Here is a 25,992-nt window from a genome sequence, read left to right on the forward strand (position 1 = left end):
GGGGGGGGGGGGGGGGGGGGGGGGGGGGGGGGGTTTGGGCGGCCCGGCCCGGCGCTCCGGGGGTTTGGGCGGCCTGGCCCAGCGCAGTGCTCGGGGCGGGAGGGTGGAGGTTTGCCCAGCCCGGCCTGGCACTCCGGAGGTTTGGGCGGCCCAGCCCGGCGTTCGGAGGGGGGCGTGTTTGGCGGCCCGACCCGGTGCTGGGGGGAGGGTTCGGCGGCCCGGCACTTGCGGGGGGGGGCGGGGGGTTGGGCCGCCCAGCGCTCCGGGGGGTTGAGCGGGCCGGGGGGGGCCTGGGGGGGTGGGGGGGAGCGGGGGTTTCGGCAAGGTGGCGCTCTTCTTTTTTGCCTGGGGCAGCAAAAAAGTTAGAGCCGGCCCTGATGGAGAGGGACTGACCGGAAGCCTGAGGTTTAGCTGTATCCTTCCTTCCAGTGTCTGAGAAAGCTTGCATTGAGTGTTCCAGGAGGAATAATTTTAGATGGGCTTCTCTAGCTTTCTGAGTTCACTTAGAGAAGGAGCAATATATGGAATATTGCTCAGGAATCTATTCCTCTCCTAGACAAAAAAGGGGGGCCAACAGGGTGTCTGTCATTAAGTGACATTTACTAAAGCGTCACAAGAGAGCAGGCTTTGAATACAGGGGATTTCAGTTCTGCCATTTTGCTAAAGCCCCTGAATGGGGAAGGAAAGGTGTGGGGTCTAGTGTATATCTAAATATCGGAGTATAATTTTTTTGGAGGGGGGAGCAGTCATGCCAATGGGTAAAAACACTAATATACACTACTATCTAACTAGCTACTAACTAGCTATTCTAAAGACTAACTATCACTAATTGTAGCACACGGTGCACAAAGATGCAGATGGACAATGCTGAGGTTCGGTTTTGCTGCCATGGGTGGTAAGAAGTAAATGAGGTACAACTGGGCTTGCTTTCCCCTTTATGTCCTTGTTTACAAATGCACTTAGGATGCAATCACAGCCCCAATGGACACTACTGGCCAAAAGAATCTGATTTTGCACATGGGGGTGTATGAGTACCAAGAGTGGAGTCCATATGGCCAATCACTTTAAGAACAATAATTATTTCTCCTATGCACCGCTGAGGGCAGGCTATAATAGTTTCTTTTTCTATAGCATCAGTTTGAAAAGTTTGAAATCTTTATTACAATGTATTGAATATACCTGCCTACAAGATTGATTTGAGAGACCACATTTTCAAACATACAAGCAGTAAGTGTGCCTGGAAAAATGCAAGTACACCACAATTTCCTGCGATTTGGATACAATACAATAAACTGGTGGGGCAAGTTCCAGGCATTCATGTTTGAAAATTTTTCCCAAGAAAAGGTGAAGCAAAGCAGGACAAAAGAGAGTTACTATGGATATAAAAGGGGCTTGATGCCTATTGTCGCCTCAGTTCCTTCCAATCACAGCAGCGAAAGAAAATGAACCTCTCCAGATCTCCTAGCAGTCTTCCTGCATTCTGATGCACATATTCATTGTCTGAAGTGCTTAGGGGAGGAATCAATCTCTGGTGTGTCGTTATTGACATAAACGGTGACTGTATAGATCATTGGTGCAACCAGGATCCTATGGATGCACCAGTTCTTGTACAGAGGAGGCCAAGTGGGGTGACTATGGAAAGGTTGTAGTTTGCTGGTTAGGATTATGCTGTCTGTATGTGTGTATCATTTTTGTATTTGAAGTTGGCTTTGTACTTGTTTGATTCTAAGTAGCCTCAGTGAAGCATTTGGTCAGCTTCTTGAGAAAAGCCAATTCTCAGTAAGTGCCCAATCAAGAAACACTTAACTGACAATGGACTTTGGGAGACGCCGATCCACATCTGAGCTTTCCTGGGAATGTTCAAACTAACATGTAAACAATGGCATCAGCCTGCAAAAAGCTGAATCATCCATAGACATGTGACTTGCCCAGGTGGCTACAGACTCCATCTTGTTGTTGTGATTTTTCACAAGAGAACAAAGGGGTTTCCTCCCACAAGAGAGAGAATATAAAAGGCCCTGGAAACCCCTCCATTTTGTCGTCAGCTGGCTCAAAAGATGGCCTCTCCACCCCAAAGAGATGCCTGAAAGAAACTGGAACAAAGAATAGTAACTACGGGGGTGTGAGTGATTGCTGGACCCAGACTAGGAAAGAGTCTAATCTCTGAAAGAAGCTTATTGGAACATCTCTGAGGGTGAGATTTACCTGCATTTTATTTCCTACTGTATTAGGTTTAGACGTGCATGTTTTAGTTTTATTTTGCTTGGTAATTTACTTTGTTCTGTCTGTTATTACTTGGAACCACTTAAATCCTACTTTTTATATTTAATAAAATCACGTTTTGCTTATTAATTAACTCAGAACAAGCAATTAATACCTGGGGGAGCAAACAGCTGTGCATATCTCTCTATCAGTGTTATAGTGGGCGAACAATTTATGAATTTACCCTGTATAAGCTTTATACAGAGTAAAACTGATTCGTTTGGGGTTTGGATCCCATTGGGAACTGGGTATCTGGGTGCTAGAGACAGGAGCACTTTCTAGGCCGTCTTCAGTTAAGTCTGCAACTTTTGGGGGATGTGGTTCAGATCTGGGTTTGTGTTTGGAGCAGGCTACCGTGTCTGGCTCAACAAGACAGTGTACTGAAGTCCCAAGCTGCCAGGGAAAAAGGGCTCAGAGGTAGTCTCAGCACATCAGGTGGCAGTCCCAAGGGGGTTTCTGTGACCGAACCCGTTATATCCGGCACATTGTGCTACCTGTAGAATTCACACCTCGGGCCCACAAAGAGAGACAAAATGGACTTCAGGCCCTTCTATTACAAGAGGTCTTGTCAGTTATGCCTCTTTGATCTGATAGTTCTAAAGGATGCTGATGCACTTGTCAGTGCAAGTTCCAAGAGTGGGAATATGCAGAGGACACTCAAAGCACATTTTTGTAATTTTTTTTTACACTTAAACTGAGGCAGGAGTGCAGTGTCACTCCTTACAAAGTAGAGATATTGGCTCTCCCTATGCCAACCTTCACCTAATATTATTATTACATAGCACCAGTTTCCCTAACATCTGCCTTCAACACCACCAGTACCAGAAAGGAGCACCATACGGAGGCAAAGGAAAGGGGAAGCAGCCATGTCTTTGGAGAGACAGTGAGAAGGGATGTGAAGGGGCTGGGAAAGGTCAGCAGGGAAGTGTGTCAAATTGGAGGAGTAAGTGGTGATGTGCTAGGCATGGGAGGAGCCATCCAGATGTCCCATATGATGTCCCCATGTTCCATGGAAGGTGTTCAACTTTCCCAACAGAGGATAAAACAAAGGAACTACTATGTGACTATGGAACTTTTAAGAGCAGTGACAGCAGGAGACAATCTAGTTGCCACGTCATCTACTAAGTGAGATCTCCTGACATGAGTTCTTCTCATGCCACTGGCTCATTTCAACAAATAGAACTGCAGCATGCAAATTGGCCAAAGAGGGAGTGTTATGAGGCCTCAAAGGGACCTAGACAAATTAGAGGATTGGGCAAAAAAGAAATCTGATGAGGTTTAACAAGGACAAGTGCAGAGTCCTGCACTTAGGACAGAAGAATCCCATGCACTGCTACAGATTATGGACCTAATGGCTAGGCAGCAGTTCTGCAGAAAAAGACCCAGGGGTTCCAGTGGATGAGAAGCTGGATATGAGTCAACAGTGTGCCCTGGTTGCCAAGAAGGCTAACTGCATTTTGGGCGGTATAAGTAGGGGCATTGCCAGCAGATTGAGGGACGTGATCATTCCCCTCTATTCGACATTGGTGTGGCCTCATCTGGAATACTGTGTCCAGTTTTGGGCCCCACACTACAAGAAGGATGTGGAAAAATTGGAAAGAGTCCAGCGGAGGGCAACAAAAGTGATTAGGGGGCTGGAGCACATGACTTATGAGGAGAGGCTGAGGGAACTAGGATTGTTTAATCTGCAGAAGAGAAGAATGAGGGGGGATTTGATAGCTGCTTTCAACTACCTGAAATGGGGTTCCAAAGAGGATGGATCTAGACTGCTCTCAGTGGTACCAGATGACAGAACAAGGAGTAATGGTCTCAAGTTGCAGTGGGGGAGGTTTAGGTTGGATATTAGGAAAAACTTTTTCACTAGGAGAGTGGTGAAGCACTGGAATGGGTTACCTAGGGAGCTGGTGGAATCTCCTTCCTTAGAGGTTTTTAAGGTCAGGCGTGACAAAGCCCTGGCTGGGATGATTTAGTTGGGGATTGGTCCTGCTTTGAGCAGGGGGTTGGACTAGATGACCTCCTGAGGTTCCTTCCAACCCTGATATTCTATGATTGGTTATCTCTGATGTCCCAATGTCTCCATTTAAGAATGAACTGAACTACTGAGATGGCCCTGTCTATAATCATAACAATTCAATACACTGACTATTAATAATTTAGCTTAATTAGAACCTAATTTCTTCAGATATACATGACATTGCAATGGCATTAAATATAAGAAAAGTTCAAAGAGTCTGTTTTATTCCATTATTAACATCATTTGGGCCAAAAGAAAGGTCTGACATATGCTAAATTTCTTAAAAGGGCCCATTTTAAAATTAAGTCAAACTAATTAAGAGACTTACTTGTAAATTATCAGAAAATTAATTTAATATTCAAAGAATAAGTGTGGTAAATTTGGGGAGGATATGCTGCATTCTTTGTACATAACAGAGGTTGAATCCCTTCTTTAAGTACCAAACTCAAGACAGCCATAACTATACAGTCAATATAAGTGCCTCCATAATATTTGCCTTTTGAAGACAGAACATTATAAAGGATCTGGAACCATATCAGCAAGCTAAACATTACCTGCATGAACTCAATTTGGTTCTTTTCATTTTCTAACCAACTGATACTGTGTAAAAGCCCCTCTGCAGTAGGTGATGCAACAGTAGATGGAAGAGTGCCAACGTTTTTCTTTTTTTGCAGAATCATCTAAACAAGGGGGAAAAGAACCCACATGTAATCTACATGCATTAATTTCTCTTTGTTCTGAAGATAAACTCTTTAAGCGTGGATTATTCCTTACTGAACCTCTTCATTCGGAAACATTTCCACCCCCAGCCCCCCCGTATAAGCCTCCATGTTATTCTGCCCTTTCTTAAATAGCTTTTATTATAGTACCCACACTTAGACCCCAAAACTAGAAAGATTTCCACACGTGCTTAACTTTCCACACTATGAGTAGTCCCATTGAATTAAGTCTTTTCAGGACTGGGGCCCTACTTTGGCCTGGGTGGTTAACAACTGATATTTTCCACCATTTCATCATTTAAGTGGACTGGCTGATGGAGTGGGAAAGGACTGGATAAGGTCAAAGGTTTAAGTCATCCAAGCATGTCATAATACAGCTCTGCCACCGTTCTGCTGAGTGACCCTGGACAAGTCATTTCACTGATCTATGCCTCTGTTTCCCCATTTATAAAATGGAGATATTGACAAGTTTCTTACTGTGTACAGTAACGGGAGTTTTTTAAGATATGTTGCCCACATGCACATTCTACTATTAGTGTGCATGTGACTCTCTGGTTGGTATGCATGGGCCCTGCAGCAATTTGTGCTCCTCAGCAAGTGCATAAAAGAGCAGAGTGAGCCAACTGTCTTCAATTTCCTCTCAACCACAGAATCCCAGATTTGTGTGTTTTTCCTCCCCAGAGAACTTTGAGGCAGAAAGGATGGAGGGCAGGTCGTGGAGTGTGCATTTGGACAACACATCTCAAAGAATTACAGTTACTGTGCAAGGTAAGTAATTTCTCATTCTCCTTTGAATGATTCTCCATATGAACATTCCATTGTTGGTGACTCCCAAGCAATTGACCAGTACATTGGAGGTGGGAGCTTGGAGTTAAAAATTAATGACCGGAGCACAGCCTCGCCAAATGTGGCATCTGACCTGGAGGCTTTGGTAAGTGGTACAGTGCTTAGTGAATGTATGAACAGATCTCCAGGTCACTGTCTTCCATATAACTGGGATAGATACATTCTTTAGTGCAGCTATGGAGTCTACTTGAGCTCTCAACAGAATCAGCTTTAGATGGGTCCTTCTCTGTAGTCTCATAGCAAGTCTTCACACAGTCTGATCCAATTCAATAAATGTTGGGAGGATATGGCTTTGCCTTTCATCCTCTCTACAATAGCCACAAACGATATGTTTACACTGTACACTAAGCCCGGGCTCTGATTCAAGTTTCAGCCCAACCCCTCTTTCCATCCACACAGAAATCCATCAGATTTGGGTCAGCAAACCTTTAGGACCTGGGTCCTAGGACCCTGTTAGGGGACTGCATCAGAGCCTAATCCCACTCTGACTCAGGTGCAAGCCTTGTCATTTTTCAGTGTGGATACAACTCAAGCTGCAGACTCAAGTCAGGTAGTTGTGTAATGCAGTATGCATACAGCTGAGACCCAGGTCCAGCAACTGTAAACCTAGGTTTACAATATAGTGTGGATGCTCAAATGCAGGCTTGGAAATACTGAGTCCACAAGCTCGGGTCCGGCAGACCCGGGTTTACAATGCAATGTAGATGTACTCAAAGAATTTTGGTGAAGATCTGGAGCTTTGTTCTTTGGAGGTAGAATGCCAGGGTTCTTCTGACATCCAAAGTGTGAAAAGCTGCCTCTGTTTTATTAGAGTGAGATCTATGGAAGAACACGGGTAAGTGGATTTGTTGATTCAGATGGAATTCCTTGACCTTTGGTAAAAACTTGAGGTCTGTTCTTAACAATATCTTGCCTGGGTAGAAAAATGTACAGGGAGGATCAGCCATCAGTGCTTACATCTCTCTTACCCTCCTTGCTGAGATAATTGCTACCGAGAATGATGTTTTCAGTGACAAGTATGGAAAAGAATTCTTAGCCATCAGTTCCAAGCTATGGCCCATGAGCACTGAGAGAACCAGGTTGAGATTGCATGGAGGGATAGGGTCCTTGATAAATGGAAACATTCTTATTAGGCCCTTTAGAAATGTTATGACTGTTGCATGAGAAAAGATATTGACCCTCTATGCATAGATGACATGCTGAGTTTGCTGTCATGTGTACTTTTACTTAGCTCAGTGATAGGATAGAGAGTTTCAGTTCTAACAAGTAGTCTTGAATTGTCAGTATTGAGACTTCCTGAGGGTTCAGGGATTTCTGATGACACCAGTGAGAAAACCTTGTCCATTTTGCCTGGTAAGGTTGTCTCAGAGTCCTTCCCACTATTAACCATAGGCGCCGACTTCTGCTGGCACCAGTGAGTGCTCGACTCACCTCTGCCCCGACTCCACTCCTGCCCCGCCCCCATTCCAACCCCTTCCCCAAAGTCCCTGCCCCTATTCCAACCCCTTCCCCAAATCCCCGCCCCGGCCCTGCCTCCTCCCCTGAGTGCACCGCATTCCCTGCTCCTTTCCCCTTCCCCCCGTCCCTCCCAGAGCTTGTTATACCATGTGTTTTGCGGCAGCAAGTGCTGGGAGGAGAAGTGGGGACACGTCATGCCCGGGGGAGGAGGCAGAGGTGAAGTGAGGCGGGGCTGCTGGTGGGTGCAGAGCACCCACCAATTTTTCCCCGTGGGTGCTCCAGCCCCGGAGCACCCATGAAGTCGGCACCTATGCTGTTAACTAGGTGGTCTTGAACAGGAGAGGAACAGAGTCATTTTACATTCAACATCCATCCAAGAGCCAAGCTGTGCGATGAAGGGAATTCAGGGCTGGGTGTAGGATCTTCTCCTTGACAGATGATAATAGGTCTATCACTGGAGGTAGAGCCCTGGGTTGGGAAGCGGAGAACCTCAGGATGTTGGGTGTCATGATCGGGGCTTGAGTGGTCAGACCTACTGGTTCGAGCAGTGACTGTCATGCCTAGTGATCAGAGAGTGATAGCCAGAAGCCAGGAATAGTACTAAAGATCAGAGTCAGGAACCAGTTGTCACAGCCATGGGTCAGAAGTCCAAGAGCAAGCCGAGAGGCAGGTTTGTCACTACAACTGGCAGGGACATCCACCTTGTTGTAAAGACAGTTCCTGGAACTCCTCTTGGGCCTACATAGGGTGCCTTAACTCATGAGGACTTCTCTGGAGAAGCTGGATCCTTGTAGCCATGATAACCTGCACATCACCAAAGCCATGGCCAGGGAACAAGAGGCAGTATCTGCTGAATCTAATTCAGCTTGCAGACCAGGTTTAGCTAACAAATGCCTTCAGCAACCAAGGATGAGAACTCCTCGCAGGAGTCTGACAGCAACTTGTCATTGAAGACCAAGAGTTATTCAAAGATATGGAAATTACATCTTGCCATCAGAGGTTGCTAATTAGCTAGCAGAAATTGGAGGCTTGCAGAAAAATAATGTTTTCTGCAGAATAAATCTCATCTCTTCAGCTTCTTTTCTTTTGGTGGTGTTCTCTTCTGTCTCACATCTGGGTGGAACTTGGTATTTTCTGCCCACCTTTCTAGACATGGATATACTTGTAACTGGGGTCTCTCATAGCAATTGGAACAGATCCATCAATTATAGGCAAGCTTAGCCTATCTAGAGGTAGACTGGAGGCCAACTCTAGATAGGCTACCTACCAAGAGAAGCAGACTGCAAAAATCCACAAGTTGCTGCTATTTTTTTCAGGAGGTCTTAAAAATCCTTTAAAGCATTCAATTGTGGGGCCATGGGAGGCACCACTGCCTCATCTGAAAGTGATAAGATGGCTGGTCCTGCAGGGTCTACTGGGAGAAGTGCTGTTTCCTCTTCCTCATGATTAGGGGGACCTGAGCTGGTAGACATTTAGTTGCCACTTGCGTAGCTGTAGCCATGGCTGAAGGAGTTTTAGGCATGTGTGGGCAATCTTGTCTCCTTTGCAATGAGCAAGGTCCCCAATAAGGCCACACAGGCATAGAGGTGTATAGAGCTTGAGACCACACCATAGGGAACCACACTACTGGGAACCTCATCGTTCCCATGCATCTGTCCCTTGAATAGTTCCTGAGGCTTCTATGGGAGGTAGAGGATGGACCCCGGGAAAAGTGGTACCAGGGGGGTCATTGCTGGGCAGATAAGGGTGCCTCAGCTGCCTGTCTGGGCTCCTGTCAGGCAATGTTTGCTGGGGCTATGTCCTGGGACTCCTCTGAGTCAGATGATGGTTTCATCAAAAATGGCGGGACCATTGGTACCAGAGGTCACTGGTCTGATGGATGGGGAAGGGGTCTCTGCTGCAGCAGGAGCAATGATTCATCCTCAGGTACGTGGACGACCCAAAGAATGGACGGGCCCGAGAGGATTTGACATGTAGGTATGGCAGGAACACCTCCTCCAGTGTTATTAACTTCTATATATATCCCCGGGCTTGTGGGGTGCCCATTGAGACTCTGGAAGGTCCCGGTTCAGCAGTCAGAGCCAGCCAGTCTGCATACCGGCAAGGCAGCACTGATGGAGCACCTGGAGCCACACTTCTAGCCAGGCACTCCAAGTGTCCTGGTATCAAGGTCATTGGCAGTACCAACGGATCCTACTTCTTCTTTGCCTTACCCTCCAGGGTCCATGCACGACATTTCATCTGACATGGCACGGCTCAGAGAGGAAAAGTCTCTCTTATAAGCTGTCTGCTGTGGAGATCTGCTCTTATGCTGATGAGAGTGTTTCTTACTCTAGTGGTGTGGCGTGCCCTTGGGCTTTGGTGTTACCCCGGAATTGAGGGGAGTGTTACCCCAAAATTTGATCAAGCTAATCGCAGCCATATTGTGTGTATTGAGCCACTATTAATTAATAAAATAAACCATCACATAGTTAATGGATAATTTGGACAAGCAGGGCTTTTGGAGGCAAGGTCAAATACTAGCAGCAGGCTTGCAGTTTCTGCTAATCAGAATGGGAGGAGGGGAGAAAAGAGTCAACAGATTATGAGACTAAAAGAAAATAAGTGGATGGAGACCTAGAGTTTGGGCACCTTTGATATAAAAGCTTATTATGGCTAAGATGGCTAATGTTGAATTTATTGAAGTTAGGAGACGTGATGACCCAGTAGGGGTCACTATGAGCTATGTGTTTTGTAAAAATTAGTTATAAAAGGACTAGATAATAGATTATACTTTGGAACAGTTCTCTGAAGCTATCCCGAGTGACTTTTTCTGGACAGCATACTCCCTGGCAGGGAAGAGACGGGCAATTGCTGACCTGCTGCTAATTACTCAATACCATCTCAGATTTTAGGTAATTATTTTGAATGTTCTAAACCTATTGCTTATGTTTGTGTGTGCTTAAATCTAATAAAGAGTAATTTTAGATGAGAGCATGCTTATTTCTATCAATCTTTCATCAGCCAGAAGCACTGTGTCCCCATTGATTTATTCCTGACATCACCTGAAGTGAAACGGTTAAGTTACCACAGCTTTGGGTTCTGAAAACCCTGGGTAACACCGGCATCTCCACACCATGGCTCATGCTGGGAAGGGCACAACCAGTCGGAAGAGGCCACTGTACAGCGGGAGTCTCCCTGGCCAGGATCAGAGTGCTTCCAGAGCCTCATTGCCTCTTCCGTCAGGAACTTGCAGAGTTGGAGCTCAAGGGCCTCTCTAGTTCTGGGTGGGAAGGATTTGCAGATGCTGCTCTTCACCAAGATGTGCGCCTTGACCAGACAGTAGAGGCACCATTGGTGTGCATCACTGATGGAAAAGAAGGAATAGGGGTTCCGACTCAGACCATGCAGCGGTAAGACGAAACTGGAATGGTATCAACCTGCACCACCACTTGTATACTTGGTCGGGAGCATGAGGAGACACACTGTGAATGTGTGGGTCAACAGACGCTGCTTGGAAAAACTTCTGAACTCAGGTGCATGGCATACACACGTACCCACGTGTAGAATAAACATAGGGACCATCACTCAAAGAAGATAGTGTTGCCTCTTACAGAGTTCCTGTCCCGGAGTACCCCAGCAGCAGATATTTCTTCTGATTTTTCTGAGTTCTAGTTGCAGCCTTCTTTGCTCAGATTCTCATGCAGTCCCATGCAAGTGTCTGGAACTCACTACTAATTTAGGGAAGAAGGCCTGGATCATAGTGAACAGCAAAATAAGCAGTGCCAAAAGGACAGTTACCCATTCCGTAACTGGTGTTTTTCGAGATGTGTTGCTCCCGTCTATTCCACAGTAGGTATGCGTGCTCGCCACGTGCACTGGTGCCGGAAGTTTTTCCCTTAGCAGTACCCATAGGAGGGGAGCACCGCTGCGACCCCTGAAGTGGCGCATCTATATCGTGCTATAAGGGGAGCTGCGCACTCCACTCACCCTCGGTTCCTTCTTGCCAGACAACTCCGACAGAGGGGAAGGAGGGCGGGATGTGGAATAGACAGGAGCAACACATCTCAAAGAACGCCAGTTACGGAACAGGTAACTGTCCTTTCTTCTTCAAGTGATTGCTCCTGTGTATTCCACAGTAGATGATTCCAAGCTATATCTGATGGAGGTGGGTAGGAGTTTAAAGGTTAGCGGGATGGAGTTCCGCCCTACCAAACCCGGCGTCATCCCATGCTTGGGAGACGATCGCATAGTGCGAGGAAAAAGTGTGGACAGAGGACCACGTGGCAGCCCTACATATGTTCTGGATAGGGATGTGGGCTACATAGGCGGCCGACGAGGCTTGAGCTCTCGTAGAATGCGCCCTCACAACAGGCAGTGGGGGAACCCCTGCCAAGTCGTAACATGTGTGTATGCACGAGGTGATCTAGCGGGAAAGGCGCTGGGTGGAAACTGGGTGCCCCCTCATGCACTCGGCCGACGCAACGAACAGTTGCAAGGATGTCCTGAACGGCGTGGTTTGGTCCAGGTAAAAGGCCAGTGCTCTACATACGTCTAGCATGTGTAGGCGGTGTTCCTCGTTGGAGAAATCAGGCTTAAGACAGAGTACCGGTAGGAAAATGTCCTGATCCATATGGAATGTGGAGACCACCTTCAGGAGAAAAGCGGGGTGTGGGCGAAGTTGGACCTTATCCTTGTAGAAAACCGTATACGGGGGTTCCGAGGTCAAGGTCCTAAGTTCCAAGACCCGACGGGCTGAGGCGATAGCCACCAAAAATGCCACTTTCCATGATAGTTGGGACCAGGAACATGTGGCCAAGGGTTCAAAGGGAGGACCCGTGAGGTGGGATAACACTAGATTCAGATCCCATTGTGGAACCAGGGCCCTGGCGTACGGGAATGCACGATCTAGGCCCTTTAAAAAGCGGGAGGTCATTTGATGGGAAAACATCGAGTGACCTTGCACCAGAGGGCGGAAGGCTGTAATGGCTGCTAAATGCACCCTGAAGGAGGCAGGAGCTAGCCCTTGGGTCCTAAGGGACAGGAGGTAATCGAGAATGAGCTGGAGGGATGCAGAAGACAGGGAGGCGCCCCGCTCCCCCGCCCACCTGGAGTACCTAGACCATTTGGCAAGATACGTCCGCCGTGTGGACAGCTTTCTGTTCTCCAGCAGAATTCATCTGACATCCTCCGAACACCTTCCCTCCTCCTCATTTAACCATGGAGCAACCACGCTGTCAGGTGGAGCGCGGCCAGGTTGGGGTGGAGGAGGCATCCCCTCTCCTGGGAGAGGAGATCCAGGCGAAGCGGCAGCTCCGCGGGGCGGCCGCTAAAAGTTGCAGAAGGATCCCATACCAATGCTGACGGGCCCAATCCGGGGCTATGAGGATAACCCTCAACCTGTCTGCCTTTACTTTCTGCAGGACCTTGCCTATCAGTGGGAAGGGTGGAAAGGCACAGAACAGTTGGTCTGACCACCGGAGGAGGAATGCGTCCAAGTTCACCCGCCTTCCTGCCCCTGCCCTGGAGCAGAACAGGGGGCAGCATCTGTTCTGGGCGGTAGCGAAGAGGTCGACCCGGGGAGCTCCCCACTCTCGGAAGAGCTGTTGGGCGACCTCCCAGTGGAGTGACCACTCGTATTGGTGGGAAAACACCCTGCTGAGGAGATCGGCTCGCACATTGCGTGCGACGGGTAGGTGGAAAGCCCGTAGGGAGATATTGTGGGCTATGCAAAACTCCCATAGGTCCAGAGCTTCTCAGCACAGGGCCAAGGCGCGTGCCCCCATACCTGTTGATGTAATACATCGCGACCGTGTTGTCCGTGTGGACTCTGACCGCCTTCCTGCGAAGGTGCAAACTGAACGTTATGCACGCCAGGCGTACTGCCCTGAGCTCCCTGATGTTTATGTGCAGAGACAATTCCAAGGTCGACCATCTGCCTTGGGTTTGAATGTCCCCTATATGGGCTCCCCAGCCCGGGTCCGAGGCATCTGACACCAGGTCTAGTGAGGGAGGGATTTCTCGGAAGGAGATCCCGTTTAGCATATTGCTCAGGAGGGACCACCATTGCAGAGCGGCCACCACATTGGTTGGCATCGTGACCATCTTGTCCAGGCTGTCCCTGGACTGGGAATACTGGGAGGCCAACCAGAGTTGGAGGGGCCTCATTCTGAGTCTGGCATGTCACACCATGGACGTGCATGCTGCTATGTGACCTAGGATTTGAAGGCACACCCTTGCTGTTGTCACGGGGAAGGCTGTGACTGAGGCTATGAGACTTTTGAGTGTCTTGAACCTGTCCCAGGGAAGAGAGGCTGTGGCCTCTACTGAGTCTAGCAGAGCTCCTATGAAGTGTATGCACTGAACCGGTACCAACGTGGACTTGGCCTCGTTCACCACTAGGCCCAGACCTGTGCATGTGGACAGCAGGAAATGCATCTGGGCCTGAACCTAGGACCGGGAGCTGCCCTTGAGGAGCCAATCATCTAGGTAAGGAAAAATTTGCAGCACGTTCCTCCGGAGGTGGGCTGCCACCACTGCCATGCATTTGGTAAAAACCCTGGGTGCCATGGAAAGGTCAAAAGGGAGGGCCGCAAACTGGTAATGGTCCCGCCTACCAGGAAGCGGAGGAAAAGCCTGTGACCCTCGAAAATATGGATGTGGAAATAGGCATCCTGGAGGTCCAGGGACGTGAACCAATCCCCTGGGTCTAAGGAGGGAATGATGGAGGTCAGGGATACCATGTGGAACTTGTAACGGACCATAAACCTGTTGAGATTCCGCAGGTCCAGGATGGACCGGAGCCCTCCTTTTGCCTTCGGGATCAGGAAATATCAGGAGTAAAACCCCTTGCCCTGGAATTCTACCGGTACCCTCTCCACCGTGCCCAGGTCGAGGAGGCGTGCCACCTCTTGGCTTAGAAGGGGGGTATGTTCTGGGTGTTCTGGGTCCCCGAGGTCCTCCCGGGGCGGGTGGTGGTGGAGGGGGGGTGAGGCGAACTGCAACATGAAGCCCCTGGAAATCATGCTGAGGACTCTCTGGTCCGATGTTGTATGGGACCATTCCACTCGGAATGCAGATAAACGGTTGCAGAACACAAACTTTATTAACTGGGGGGGCGTCTGTGATAACAGGCCCGGTGGCCCCCTGCAAAGAGTCAAAACCGCCTCTTCCCCTGCCTCTTGCCCTTCGAGGGGCCTGGTCACGGGGCCGAGCAGGACTGATGCTGGGACCTGCGTCTCTGCTCCCTCGGTCGCTTAGGCGGCGGTTCATATCTGCCTCTAGCGGGAGGAGCGGAGATCTGCGGGCTAGGTTTGTCCTTCGCTGGTGGGACATATAGGCCCAGAGCTTGCAGGGTGGTACGGGAGTCTTTCATTCCATGCAGGTGGACATCGGTTTGGTCCGCAAACAACGCTTTCTCGTCGAAGGGAAGGTCCTGCATCAGAGACTGGGACTCTACAGACAGACCGGACAGGAGAAGTCACGACGCCCTTCGCATGGATATGGCTGAGGCCATCGAACAGGCTGCTGTGTCGGCTGCGTCTGAGGCGGCCTGGAGGGCTGCTTTCGCCTCTGCTGCCCCTTCCTCAACCAGAGCCTTGAACTCCTTTTTGTCCCACTCCGGGAGAAGAGGCTTGAACTTCGGTAGAGACTCGCACAAGTTAAAATCATAGCGGCTCAACAGGGCTTGGTGGTTGGCCACCCTGAGTTGAAAGCTCGCGGAAGAATAAACCTTCCTGCCAAAAAAATCCAGTCTCCTGGCATCTTTGTCCTTGGGGGTAGGTGCAGGCTGACCGTGGCATTCCCGGTGGTTGACTGACTTCACCACCAAAGAGTTGGGTGCCGGGAGGGAGTACAGGTACTCATGTCCCTTAGCTGGAACAAAGTACTTTCTCTCCGCTTTCTTGGAGATGGGCACCAAGGAAGCTGGGGTTTGCCACAGGGCAGTTGATATGTTGGCTATCCCTTGGTGGAGAGGTAGGGCCACACGGCCCGAGGACAGCACATTGAAAAGGTTGGCCGATGGCTCCTCCATCTCCTCAGCCTGGAGCTGGAGATTTGAGGCTACCTGTTTGAGGAGCTCCTGATGAGCCTTAAAGTCCTCCTGTAGAATGGATGGAGGGGCCGCTATGGTCTCCTCCGGTGCCGGCGAGGGGGCTGGTCCGGCTCCCAGGTCATCGGGAGATGCTGGAGGTTTGACTCCCAAGACCTAATCTGGGCCCGGTGCCGCCAGTTCGGTGTCTGTCGACTTTTGACTCTGTCGAGGAGGGGACACCGAAGGGGCCTGGGATGCTCCGGCTACCGACGTCTTGGGCGGGCAATTGCAGCCACGGTGCCCATTGACACCATTGCCCCTGCCACAGTGCCTCTTGCCACTGACCGGCTTGGGTGCCGAGCAGTGCAAGCTGCTCTTGAGGGGCGGTGCAGCTCGGGGATGGGTGGCTGGGTGCCGAGGCCGAGGTCGCCGTTGACTGCACAGTGCCATAGGAGCGGCAGGAGTGTCTACGGTCGTGCCAGTGCCGACCTTGAGATCTCGACCTCGATGACGATGAGGAGCAGTACTTGACCAAGGTGCTGCTCTTGTAGTCATCCCGGCGATGCTTCGGTGCTGGTAACGCTCGAGGGGAGCTCCGAGCCTGGTGTCTGGTGGAGCGGGCACTCGAACCTGAACGTCTGTTATGGTGGCATCGGGATCTGCTCCTGTAGCTCCGATTTGAAGAGGAGCGTCGCTGCCACTTGTCTCAGTGCCTGTGCCCCCGGTGGGGAGTGGAGGACCCTCGAGACTCCCGCACAGTTGAGTCAGACAGTCTGAGTGGAGTGGAGGGCTGATGTGAGCTATGTGAGGACCTCGTCAAATGGGGCGGCGCACGGTCCTCGGAGTGCGGGCTATGTCTTGCCAGGGAGGGCTGGTGTGCTCCCAACGGCGGCTTCCCTCGGGACCAGGGCCGGCTTTAGGCCGATTCAGCCGATTCGGCTGAATTGGGCCCCGCGCCAAGAGGGCCCTGCGCTGCAGCTATCAACCCTGCCCCCAGCTCACTTCCCCGCCCCCTCCCCTGCTTCCCGCGAATCTCTGATTCGCGGGAAGTCTGAGACGAAGCGGGGGGGGCCAGCAGCATGAGGTAAGCTGGGGTGGGGGTGGTGGGGGCGGGAGAAGGGCTCCGGGGAGGCGCGGCCCGTTCCCGCAGGCCCCAGCGGCTCTGGCCCGGCTTGGCTCCAGCCCGGCCCCCGCGGCGTGGGTCCCCCCCCCCCCCCCCCGGCGCAGCTCGGGTCCCCCCATCCCCCCGTCCCCCCCGCGGCGCGGCTCGGGTCCCACCGTCCCCCCCGCGGCGTGGCTCGGGTCCCCCCGTCCCCCCCGCCCCCAGGAATCGGGCCCCGCTCTTGCTAAAGCCGGCCCTGCTCGGGACCAGGGGCCCGTCTCGAGTGGCGCACCCGGCACCGGAAGGGAGAGGATGTCACGAGCAGCCTGTGCAGCCTCTGGCATCGACGGCATTCTCACCATGGGGGAGGCACGCATGGACGGGACCGGGCTACTCCGCTCAGCGCGAGTCAGAGGTCTGGGTCCCTAGGGGGATTGTGGGCTGCCCAACTCGGGACTGGCCTCACCCCTGTCCTTTTGTTGGCACCACTGAGTCTTTCCCTGCTTCTTAGCAGGTGAGCGGTGCCGGCTGGTGGAGGGAACCTCGCTCCGCACTGAGGACGCGGTGCCCAGTACCGAGTCCGGTCGGCGCGCCGGTGCCAGGGCCAACGCAGATTCCATTAGCAGGGCCCGGAGCCGGATATCTCTCTCACGTTTAGTTCGAGGCTTGAACGATCTACAGATTTTACAGCGATCGGTTACGTGAGTCTCACCCAAGCAGTGAACACACTGAGTGTGCGGGTCGCTTCTTGGCATAGAACTGCGACAGGAGTCACATGACTTGAAGCCTGGGGCACGGGGCATGCCCCGCACCAGGCCACTAACTAAGAAGTTACCCAACTATTGGAGAATATGAATACTACTAAGGCTACTATAAGAGATACAGCAAGGCTGGAGCACAAAGTTCCGACTACCTTCACTGGCGGCAAGAAGGAACTGAGGGTGGGGGGAGTGCGCAGCTCCCTTTATAGCGCAATATAGAGGCGACACTCCAGGGGTCACAGCGGTGCTTCCCTCCTACGGGTACTGCTAAGGGAAAAACTTCCGGCACCGGTGCATATGGAGAGCACGCACACCTACTGTGGAATACACAGGAGCAATCACTCGAAGAAGAAAAAACCCTTTCCAAGACAGGCTGGTGCTCATGTCAGAATTTCCTGGATAGAGGGTGCTGGACAAATACAATGCAGGAGTCTCAAATAAAAATTGTACTGAAGCACTGAAAACGGAGGGCTTACTGTTTAAACAACCACAGAACCAACCAGACAATGGGGAAAATAAAGCAAGGATATCTGAAGAGCTGACACAATGCTAAAGTCACAGAAATTCAGGCGCTCCTTCCCTCACCACAGCCAAGGAGGAAATTATTGGAATTATTTCTACTATATGTGGCATGACATGCAATGCCCAGTAGGGAGCACTGGTTCACATTTACCCTACCAATACAGATGTCAGGAACAAAATATTCTTTGAACTGTGGGAGTTCTGCCAGACTCAGACCAGGAGGCAGAGACCCAAGTGCAAGAATCCTGCTGGATGATTGTTTAGATATTTGGCATTTCCACATTAAAAGCTCTTTTAAACATGTTATTTAGACCAAAAAACAGCACTCAAACAGACCAATTTTGTGCTTCTGAGAGATGAAGCCTCTCACACTGAAAGCCTTGGAGGTAGAGGTCTCAGGCAAATTACTGACAATTCACTTACAATGGTGGCATGATGGAAAGGCATACATTTCAGCAGCTAATATATACATGAACACTCCGAAATGCTTTTATTACCTTTTGTAATTTTGCTCCTTCATTTTTATCCACGATTCCACTTGATATTAATTCTTTAAGAGTTTCTGTAGCTGTGTTTAGCACAGTATGGACTTTCTGTTTGGTTTTCACAGCAGTAACAATATCTGGATAATGACTCTGCATTAAACCTAAAATAAATAAGAAATGTTAAAAGTTTTCTACTTAAATATGCTTTCAATGGTAACACATTGAGGGGAAATGCTAAATATGCTTGACAAATCAATAAAAAGAAAATTACTTGGTGTAATTCCATTTGTCATAGTCATTTCCTAGTTACTTATATAGAAAAAATCCTTCACCTAAAGTTACAAATCTGCTCTTACCGTGAAGAAGGATGCAAAAAACAGACTATGACATCCTTCCTCCCCATCTATGTTTGAGGCAGATGAGCTTATATATGAAAATCAAACTCCAAAATTATGATTTTGGGAGAAAAATACTTTTTGCTCTAAGTAACAAAATATAAAAGGGAAGTATAAGCATCTGCCTGTAGAACAGGAACTGTTGAACAATGAGGAACTGTTCCTGTATGTTACATGACAGTATGTATGTATGTATGTATGTATGCATACACAACTGGTGTTCTCCCATGATTTCAATTCCAACTTTTTGCTAGCTTTGTGATTTTTTATTATTGTTGTGTTGGGATTTTTGTCATATACACCTCTACCCCGATATAACGCTGTCCTCAGGAGCCAAAAAATGTTACTGGATTATAGGTGAAACCTCGTTATATCGAACTTGCTTTGATCCACCGAAGAGCACAGCCCCGCCCCCCAGAGCGCTGCTTTACCGCATTATATCCGAATTCATGTTATATCGGGTCGCGTTATATCAGGGTAGAGGTGTAGCTGAGATGTCTATGGACTGACTCAGCAACATGCAACATCTAAGATTTGACATCTACAAGCAAGTAACTCTTAGTCAGCCAGTGAGTCCATCAATGTTAAAACAGTGGAACTACAAAAAAACCAACAACAACCCAACTCCTCCCCCTCCCCCCCAAAAAGGTTACTAACCTTTCCATAACTGTTGTTCTTTGAGATGTGTTGCACATGTCCTTTCCACGTTAGATGTGTACGCGCCTCAAGCACAATTGCCGGAAATTTTTTCTACAGTGGTACCTGTCAGGTCAGTTTTAGTGCCCTCTGGTGCTGTGTGCTCATGGCACCGGTGTCAAGAGACCCGACAACATAGCATCCCCCTCAGTTCCTTCTTGCCGGCCAACTCTGACAGAGGGGTAGGAGGTTGAGTTGTGGGATGGACATGTGCAACATACCTTGAAGAACAATAGTTATGGAAAGGTTACTAACCGTTTTTTCTTCTTTGAGTGCTTGCACATATCCATTCCACATTAGGTGACCCCCCCCCCCCAAGCGAAGGAAGGAGGTGGGATCAGAGTTCATGGACATGTTGATTGTCGTATGGCTCAACCAAACCCAGCGTCATCCCTGGCCTGCTAGGTGATGGCATAGTGGGAAGAAAATGTGGGCACTGATGACCAAGTTGCCGCTCTGCAAATGTCCTGGATAGGGGCCTGGACCAGGAATGCTGCTGAGGAAGCTTGCACCCTTGTAGAACAGGCAGTCAAGATAACTGGTGACAGGACCTGTGCCTGCTCTTAGCATGTGCAAATACATGCTGCAATCCAGGATGAGATCCTCTGAGCTGAGATGGGAAAGCCTTTCATCCTGTCAGCTATCGCCACAAAGAGCTGTGTGGATCTACGAAATGGTTTTGTTCTCCCTATATAGAACACTAGGGCATGTCTAACATCCAGTGTATGGAGGTGTTGCTCCTCTCTGTTTGCGTGAAGTTTTGGGAAGAAAACTCTCAGGAAAATTGCCTGATGACTGTGAAACTGCGAAACCATCGTCAGGAAGAATGTGGGGTGAGGGCATAGCTGTACCTTGTCCTTAAAGAAGACAGTGCAAAAGGGGTTCTGACGTAAGGGCCCGAACCTTTGAGACCCTTCTGGCTGAAGTAACAGCCGCCAGAAAGGCCACTTTCCAGGAAAGGTATGACAGGGAGCAGGTCACCAACGGCTCAAATGGGGGGCCCATGAGTTTTGACAAGCCCAGGTTTAGGTCCCTTGGAGAAATGGGCTCCCAAATCTGTAAATATAGTCTTTCTAGGCCCTTGAGGAAACTGATGGACATTCTGTGCAGGAAAACTGATGGGCCATCCTGCAGGTGGAATGCCGAAATTGCTGTTAAGTGTATCTTAACTGATGATATTGCCAGACCTTCCTGTTTCAGATGTAGCAAATATTCCAGAACAGTCTGCAGAGATGATCATGTGAGCGAGAGACCTTGCTGGGAAGTCCAAATGGAAAAACGCTTCCACGTGGCGAGGTATGTAGCTCTGGTAGAGGGCTTCCTGCTATCTAGAAGGACCTAGCGGACTTGCTCTGAACAGGCCAAATCTACAGGATTCAGCCAAGGAGCTTACAAGCTTTCAGGTGGCAGTTCGGGTGGAGCATTCAACTGTGATCCTGTGAGATCAGGTCCAGGAGGGGAGGGAATGGTATTGGAGTCGCTACTGATGAAGCATGATACAGCATGATGAACCAGTGCTTATAGGGCCAAGCTGGGACTATGAGAATGACCCACACTTTGTCCCATTTGATCTTCAGCAGGACCTTGTGCACAAGTGGAATGGGAGGGAAAGTGTAAACAAGGTGTTTCATCCAAGGGAGCAAGAAAGCATTCGTGAGTGAACCTGGGTTGTGGCCTCATAGGGAACAAAACTGGTGACATTTCCTGTTGTGACCGCTCTGAGTTCCCTGATGTTCATGTATGATGATAGCTTTTCCTGGGACCAAAGGACATACACTGAGCACCGAGTCCAAATAGCGGTGGCTCGGTGGGTACACCAAGGCCAGCCAAGCTTGAAGGGATCTGAGGTGTGGAAGCAGAGAAAGAACTGACAGGAAGGGGATGCAATGTATGACAGTTTGTTAGCAAGAGTTAGGCTAACTGTAATTTTAATAACGCGAGATTTGTAGAAGCGAGGAATGTGTGAGGCGAGTGGGAAAGAACTGTGTGAGAAGTTGTTGTGACTTTGCCCTTGTCTTCACTTACCGGAGGGTCCGGCGGCACGCAATCGATGTTCTGGGATCGATCCCGGAAGTGCTCGCAGTCGGCGCTGGTACTCCAGCTCGCCGAGAGGAGTACGCGGCATCGACGGGGAGAGCCTTCCTGCCGCGTCTGGACCGCGGTAAGTTCGGACTAAGGTACTTTGAATTCAGCTACGTTATTAACGTAGCTGAATTTGCGTACCTTAGTCCGAAGTAGGGACTTAGTGGGGACCAGGCCATAGTGTAGATAATATGGAATGTAGACTAAGAGTCTACATTAGTGAGTAAAACAACATATTAGAATGACTTATGCATAAACAAAATGCAACTGTTGTTTATTATTGTTTGTAACAAAAGGTATAAATGCATGCTGTAATTGTTTACTTGTTGAGAGACTTGCTTAGTTTTTTTTTTTGCGTAATTGTGAGAGTTAATAAAGCATTTGACTTGTACTTAAACAAATAGTGAGAACTTTGGTTTTTTTGATAATTTGGGGGTTTGTTTGGGATTTTACTGGACAGTTAAGTTTTGTAAATGTAATTTTAGCACTGTAACTTGTATTGTTTTTGGTTTGACTATGTTTATATTTTTTTACAGTCAGCTGGGGCCGAAAGCAGGTTTTTTTTTGTACTTAGCTTGGTTTGCATTGATTTTTGACTTTGAACGCAGATTAACTTTTTTTTTATTTCTGGACTAAGCTGAATTTTAAATTAACTCATTTCTTTCCTTAATAGACAAATTGCTCTCATTGTGTGTCAGAGGCTTTTTTGTGATTAAAAGCTCCTCTGAGATGTATGATTTTATTTAGATTGAAGGTACCGTCTAGTGGGCATTGTTTAGATGAATTTTCACGCGTGTAATGATTCTAATTTTTTAAATACCTGCAGGTTTTAGTACTATAATGTACGAACATGAAATAAGCTGGGGTACCCTTAGTGGGTGAGAGAGAATTCTTAGACTGTCCCCCACCTATTTTTCAATCACACACACAGGGAGGAGGATGCCCTGTCCGCGCTAGCGGCACATAAACTAAGGATCTCTCCTTACAGGGTATTCACACAGGAGAAACTAACGAGGATGGCCACGACCCTCCTACACCTCTCTTCAGCAAAGAGCGTCGGCTAGTCTCAGAGAGACGGCGCCGCTTACTCTGTTGCATCCAGTGAGATGATCAGACTGTCAGTGGCTCACACGGAGAGGAAAAGGGGAGGGAAGATGGGTTCACACACTCCTAGACCCAGGTAGCTTTCTCGCCGGACGATGCCAGGCCGAGTTAGCCCACCGTGGGTCGGATCTCCTAAAAGATCCTCTAGTTACCGGGTTTGCGTTAGAGTAGTTCTGGTCACGAGCCAAAAGACTTCGCAGAGTACTCTGGGCGTCTTCCAGTAACACTCAATTTACACTGGTGTACACACACACACACACACACACACACACACACACACACACACACACACCAAGGCCTTATTCTAGGTACTATTCCCAAGTACCTCCAGGTACTATTCCTAAGTACCTCGATGCATCACTCGAGGCGGTAAAAACCCCTCCTCACCCCTCAACACCGGTGCATACCTATGCACCTCGCATATGCATACAGGGGGCGGCAACAATTCCCCTAAGCCGCTCAGCATCTGACCTTGCTGCACAGTCAATAAGTTCGGATGGCGTGAGCCCAACAGGGACAGACGGCCCCACAGACAGTCCTCCTCCAACACCCCAATAGAGATTTCAAAAGGTCTCCTACCTCTATTGTGGCGCCATGGGGTTCGAAGGGGAACAAAAAAGTGTACATGGCATACATTAAATAATAAGACTAATGTACTGTATAATGGCAATGTGTATGTGTTCATTGTTGAAAAAAAATGTATAAGTGAAAAGTAAAAGTTTCCTTTGTAAGTTAAAAAAAGCCAAAAAAAAAAAGTTAACTAAATAAAAAATAGCTAGCAAGCTCAGTCCAAAAATAAGACGCTGGCCCCATCCAAGGATACTACCCACAGCTAAAACTTGGCTGACAGCCAAAAAAAAAAGAGCCTAAATGTGCCCAAGCAACTATGAGATCTGCAAAACACTGCCAGGCATTAATAAAATGTGTTAAGTTTCTTTTCTCACAGATAAAAGAAGTGCTACCCAAAGACCCTAGCAGCCCTGCCATTCATTAAAACAAAAAGACTGAGTCTACGTAAAGTCCATCAACAAAAGACTGCTTTGGCTCCACCCTGGAAAGGCCCTTTCCAAGCCCTGTTCACCACCACCACCACTGTAAAGTGCCAAAGACTACCTGCCTAAACCCATGCTTCTCACTGTAAAAAAACCCCTCCACCTCGGGAGGACTCTCCGACTAATAATAAGCCTATTTCTCCTTCTAGCTCTGCTGTGTCTTCTAGACAGCAAAAAAAACAAACAAAACAAAACAAACAAAAAAACCAAAGTGAAGTGCTAGTAACCTCTCCCTTGTCCACTGACAAACCTACTGTGCCTCTAAATTTTTCTAAAAAGAGCAAAACCATTACAGAGTGATGTGCTAGTAACCTCTCCCCTGTATAATGCGAAACCACACTGTTTCAAAAAACAAAAACAAAAACAAAAACAAAAAACCACACTTGCTTCATTAAAACCACAAAGTCCAGAAATTCCCGACTACAAAAAACATTAAAAACTGACCCTAGTAAAAAAACAAAAAATTATACACTGGCAAAAAAAACTTGTGGGACCCATGCTTAAAAACGTAGTATTGATTGGATTTGGGGGTTTATTCTACAGGCTGCGCCCTGTATTTTAGATAAATCCTTCAGCATGTATTGCCCTCCCTAATTGGATTTTAAATAATAAGTACCAAAGGCACCTTGTTGCCATTGCCCCTGCCATCTCCTCCATTACACTATTACCCCTGTAACACATCCAAATACAAACAATGCCATATATTTAATAAATCCAATGACTAAAGCCTTCACACTTTAGTGATTTATTTAAATATTGTTTGAAAAAATATATTTTTAAAGTTCAAGATATCCCATATAAGCAAACAATTAAATAAATCAGTGAAAATAAAAGTATATGATATCACTACCAGTAAACCCCAAAAATCTGTAATTGCAATTAATAGGTTCTATAGCGAATGTTCCTAGAATTTGCACTGTGTTAAATAAGAAAGGCCCTTATTGTTATTTGGTCACCCAATTAGTGAACAATTAAACGAATACCCAAAGTTTGTTTTGCCACTAAAAATTTTACCTGCATAAAAATTATTCCAGTGACTAATAATGTGACCTGTACCTTATTGCAATACACCCCTTCTTATGCCATTAATATCAATGCCTCCCAGAAGTACATAAAAGTGTTCAACCAACAAATGTAGTATAGTACTACACCAAAAAAAATGTATTAAAATATCAGTAAACTGTGATTAACACTACACTAAAAACTGTTAAATTTTCATTGCCCTTATCCAGTTTCCAAATTACCTCTACATACCCAAATTGCTCACAGAGGGCTGCCATTAAATTAGCACAACAGAGGGCTTGGGTTATTTCCTCTAAAAAAGAAAAGAAAAAAGACTTGACCGAATCCCTTTGGGATGAGGCCAATAATGCAGCAGCAGTTTAAAATATTTTTAAGAACCAAAAACATAATAAGAAATTAAGGCAACTAAAAAAAGCCATTGGCCTTGTTTCTAAAGTACAACTAACCCAAGTACAGGCTAGAGTTAGTGAGTTACATGTTATTTCCGCCCTTAGTTCAATAACCCAAAAGTTGCTAACAAAAATGGTATTGAATATCACTAAGGCTAAAAAGGCATTGCAGTGAAATCTAGCATGTTCAGAAATTCAAAATTTCCTGAATGACCAGCTAATGGCCATTCAAAATAATCTAGAGCATCAGGCTTGGCCCACTACCCTTACAGACACATCAAGAGTACCATCTGATCTGTGGCCATAAAGACATACTTAAAGACTTTCTAAGTAGAAGTGCAGACATTCTCAGTGCTCCTTCCAAGCATATAGACCGGTTGGAGGGAGTGTGGGCTCCCACATACCGAATCCTGCCGAGTCCATAAAAAGAATGCATGTAGAATTAAGTAATTCACTGAGACATCTAAAAAATTAGACCTCCTGGTATGCCCAATCAATTTTTAGTCAGTGCTCCTAGAATTACATCTGACATTTAAATGGAGTTAAAAAGTCAATAGACATTTTGGCCATTACAACCCCCACAGCTTCAGTGTATCCGTAAACTGAAGCCAGGAAAAGTTGTTACTCTTCATAACTACGTTTGCTAAAAAAGTAAAGAACAAAAAACTACACTGACAGGACACTTATTTTTTCAAGCTAATAATAGCTGTGTGTATGTTAAAACCACCACATTGCAAGACATACATTTTAATCTCATTACCACTGCAGGCAATCATATTATTTACTGGTCTGCAGATAGAATTTTGCAAGTAGTCCTTAGGTTCCAAATACCCTTTAATTAGACTAGTTTAGTACCTGATCGATTTCAAAATTTGCTTTCACTGTTACCAAAAGTTCAAAAAATCTCTAAAGTACAAGGGCAAATTCACATGCTTCAAAATATGTATCAAATGAAAAAGTATGCCTTTCAGACAGCTTATAAAGTATCCACCTTATGTACTAAGTATAATGTATTGTGTTATATGACTAAAATTGTACAACCCCATTATATTATCGCTATGAAAATGT

At 47.7% G+C, this 25,992-nt stretch overlaps 1 protein-coding gene across 1 annotated transcript in view; it reads right to left on the reverse strand.

The window, feature by feature from the left end:
- The window catches only part of LOC117876512 (sodium/hydrogen exchanger 11-like), a 44,573-nt gene that overhangs the window by 3,833 nt on the left and 14,748 nt on the right, over positions 1-25,992 (reverse strand). The window contains exons 4-5 of the mRNA XM_034768777.1: positions 18,196-18,344; positions 4,831-4,956 (exon numbers count right to left, since the gene is read on the reverse strand). Coding sequence (XP_034624668.1) covers positions 4,831-4,956; positions 18,196-18,344 — 275 coding nt within the window. The remainder of the gene's footprint in view (positions 1-4,830; positions 4,957-18,195; positions 18,345-25,992) is intronic.

This window comes from Trachemys scripta, chromosome 4, assembly GCF_013100865.1.
Source record: "Trachemys scripta elegans isolate TJP31775 chromosome 4, CAS_Tse_1.0, whole genome shotgun sequence".
Taxonomy (NCBI): domain Eukaryota; kingdom Metazoa; phylum Chordata; order Testudines; family Emydidae; genus Trachemys; species Trachemys scripta.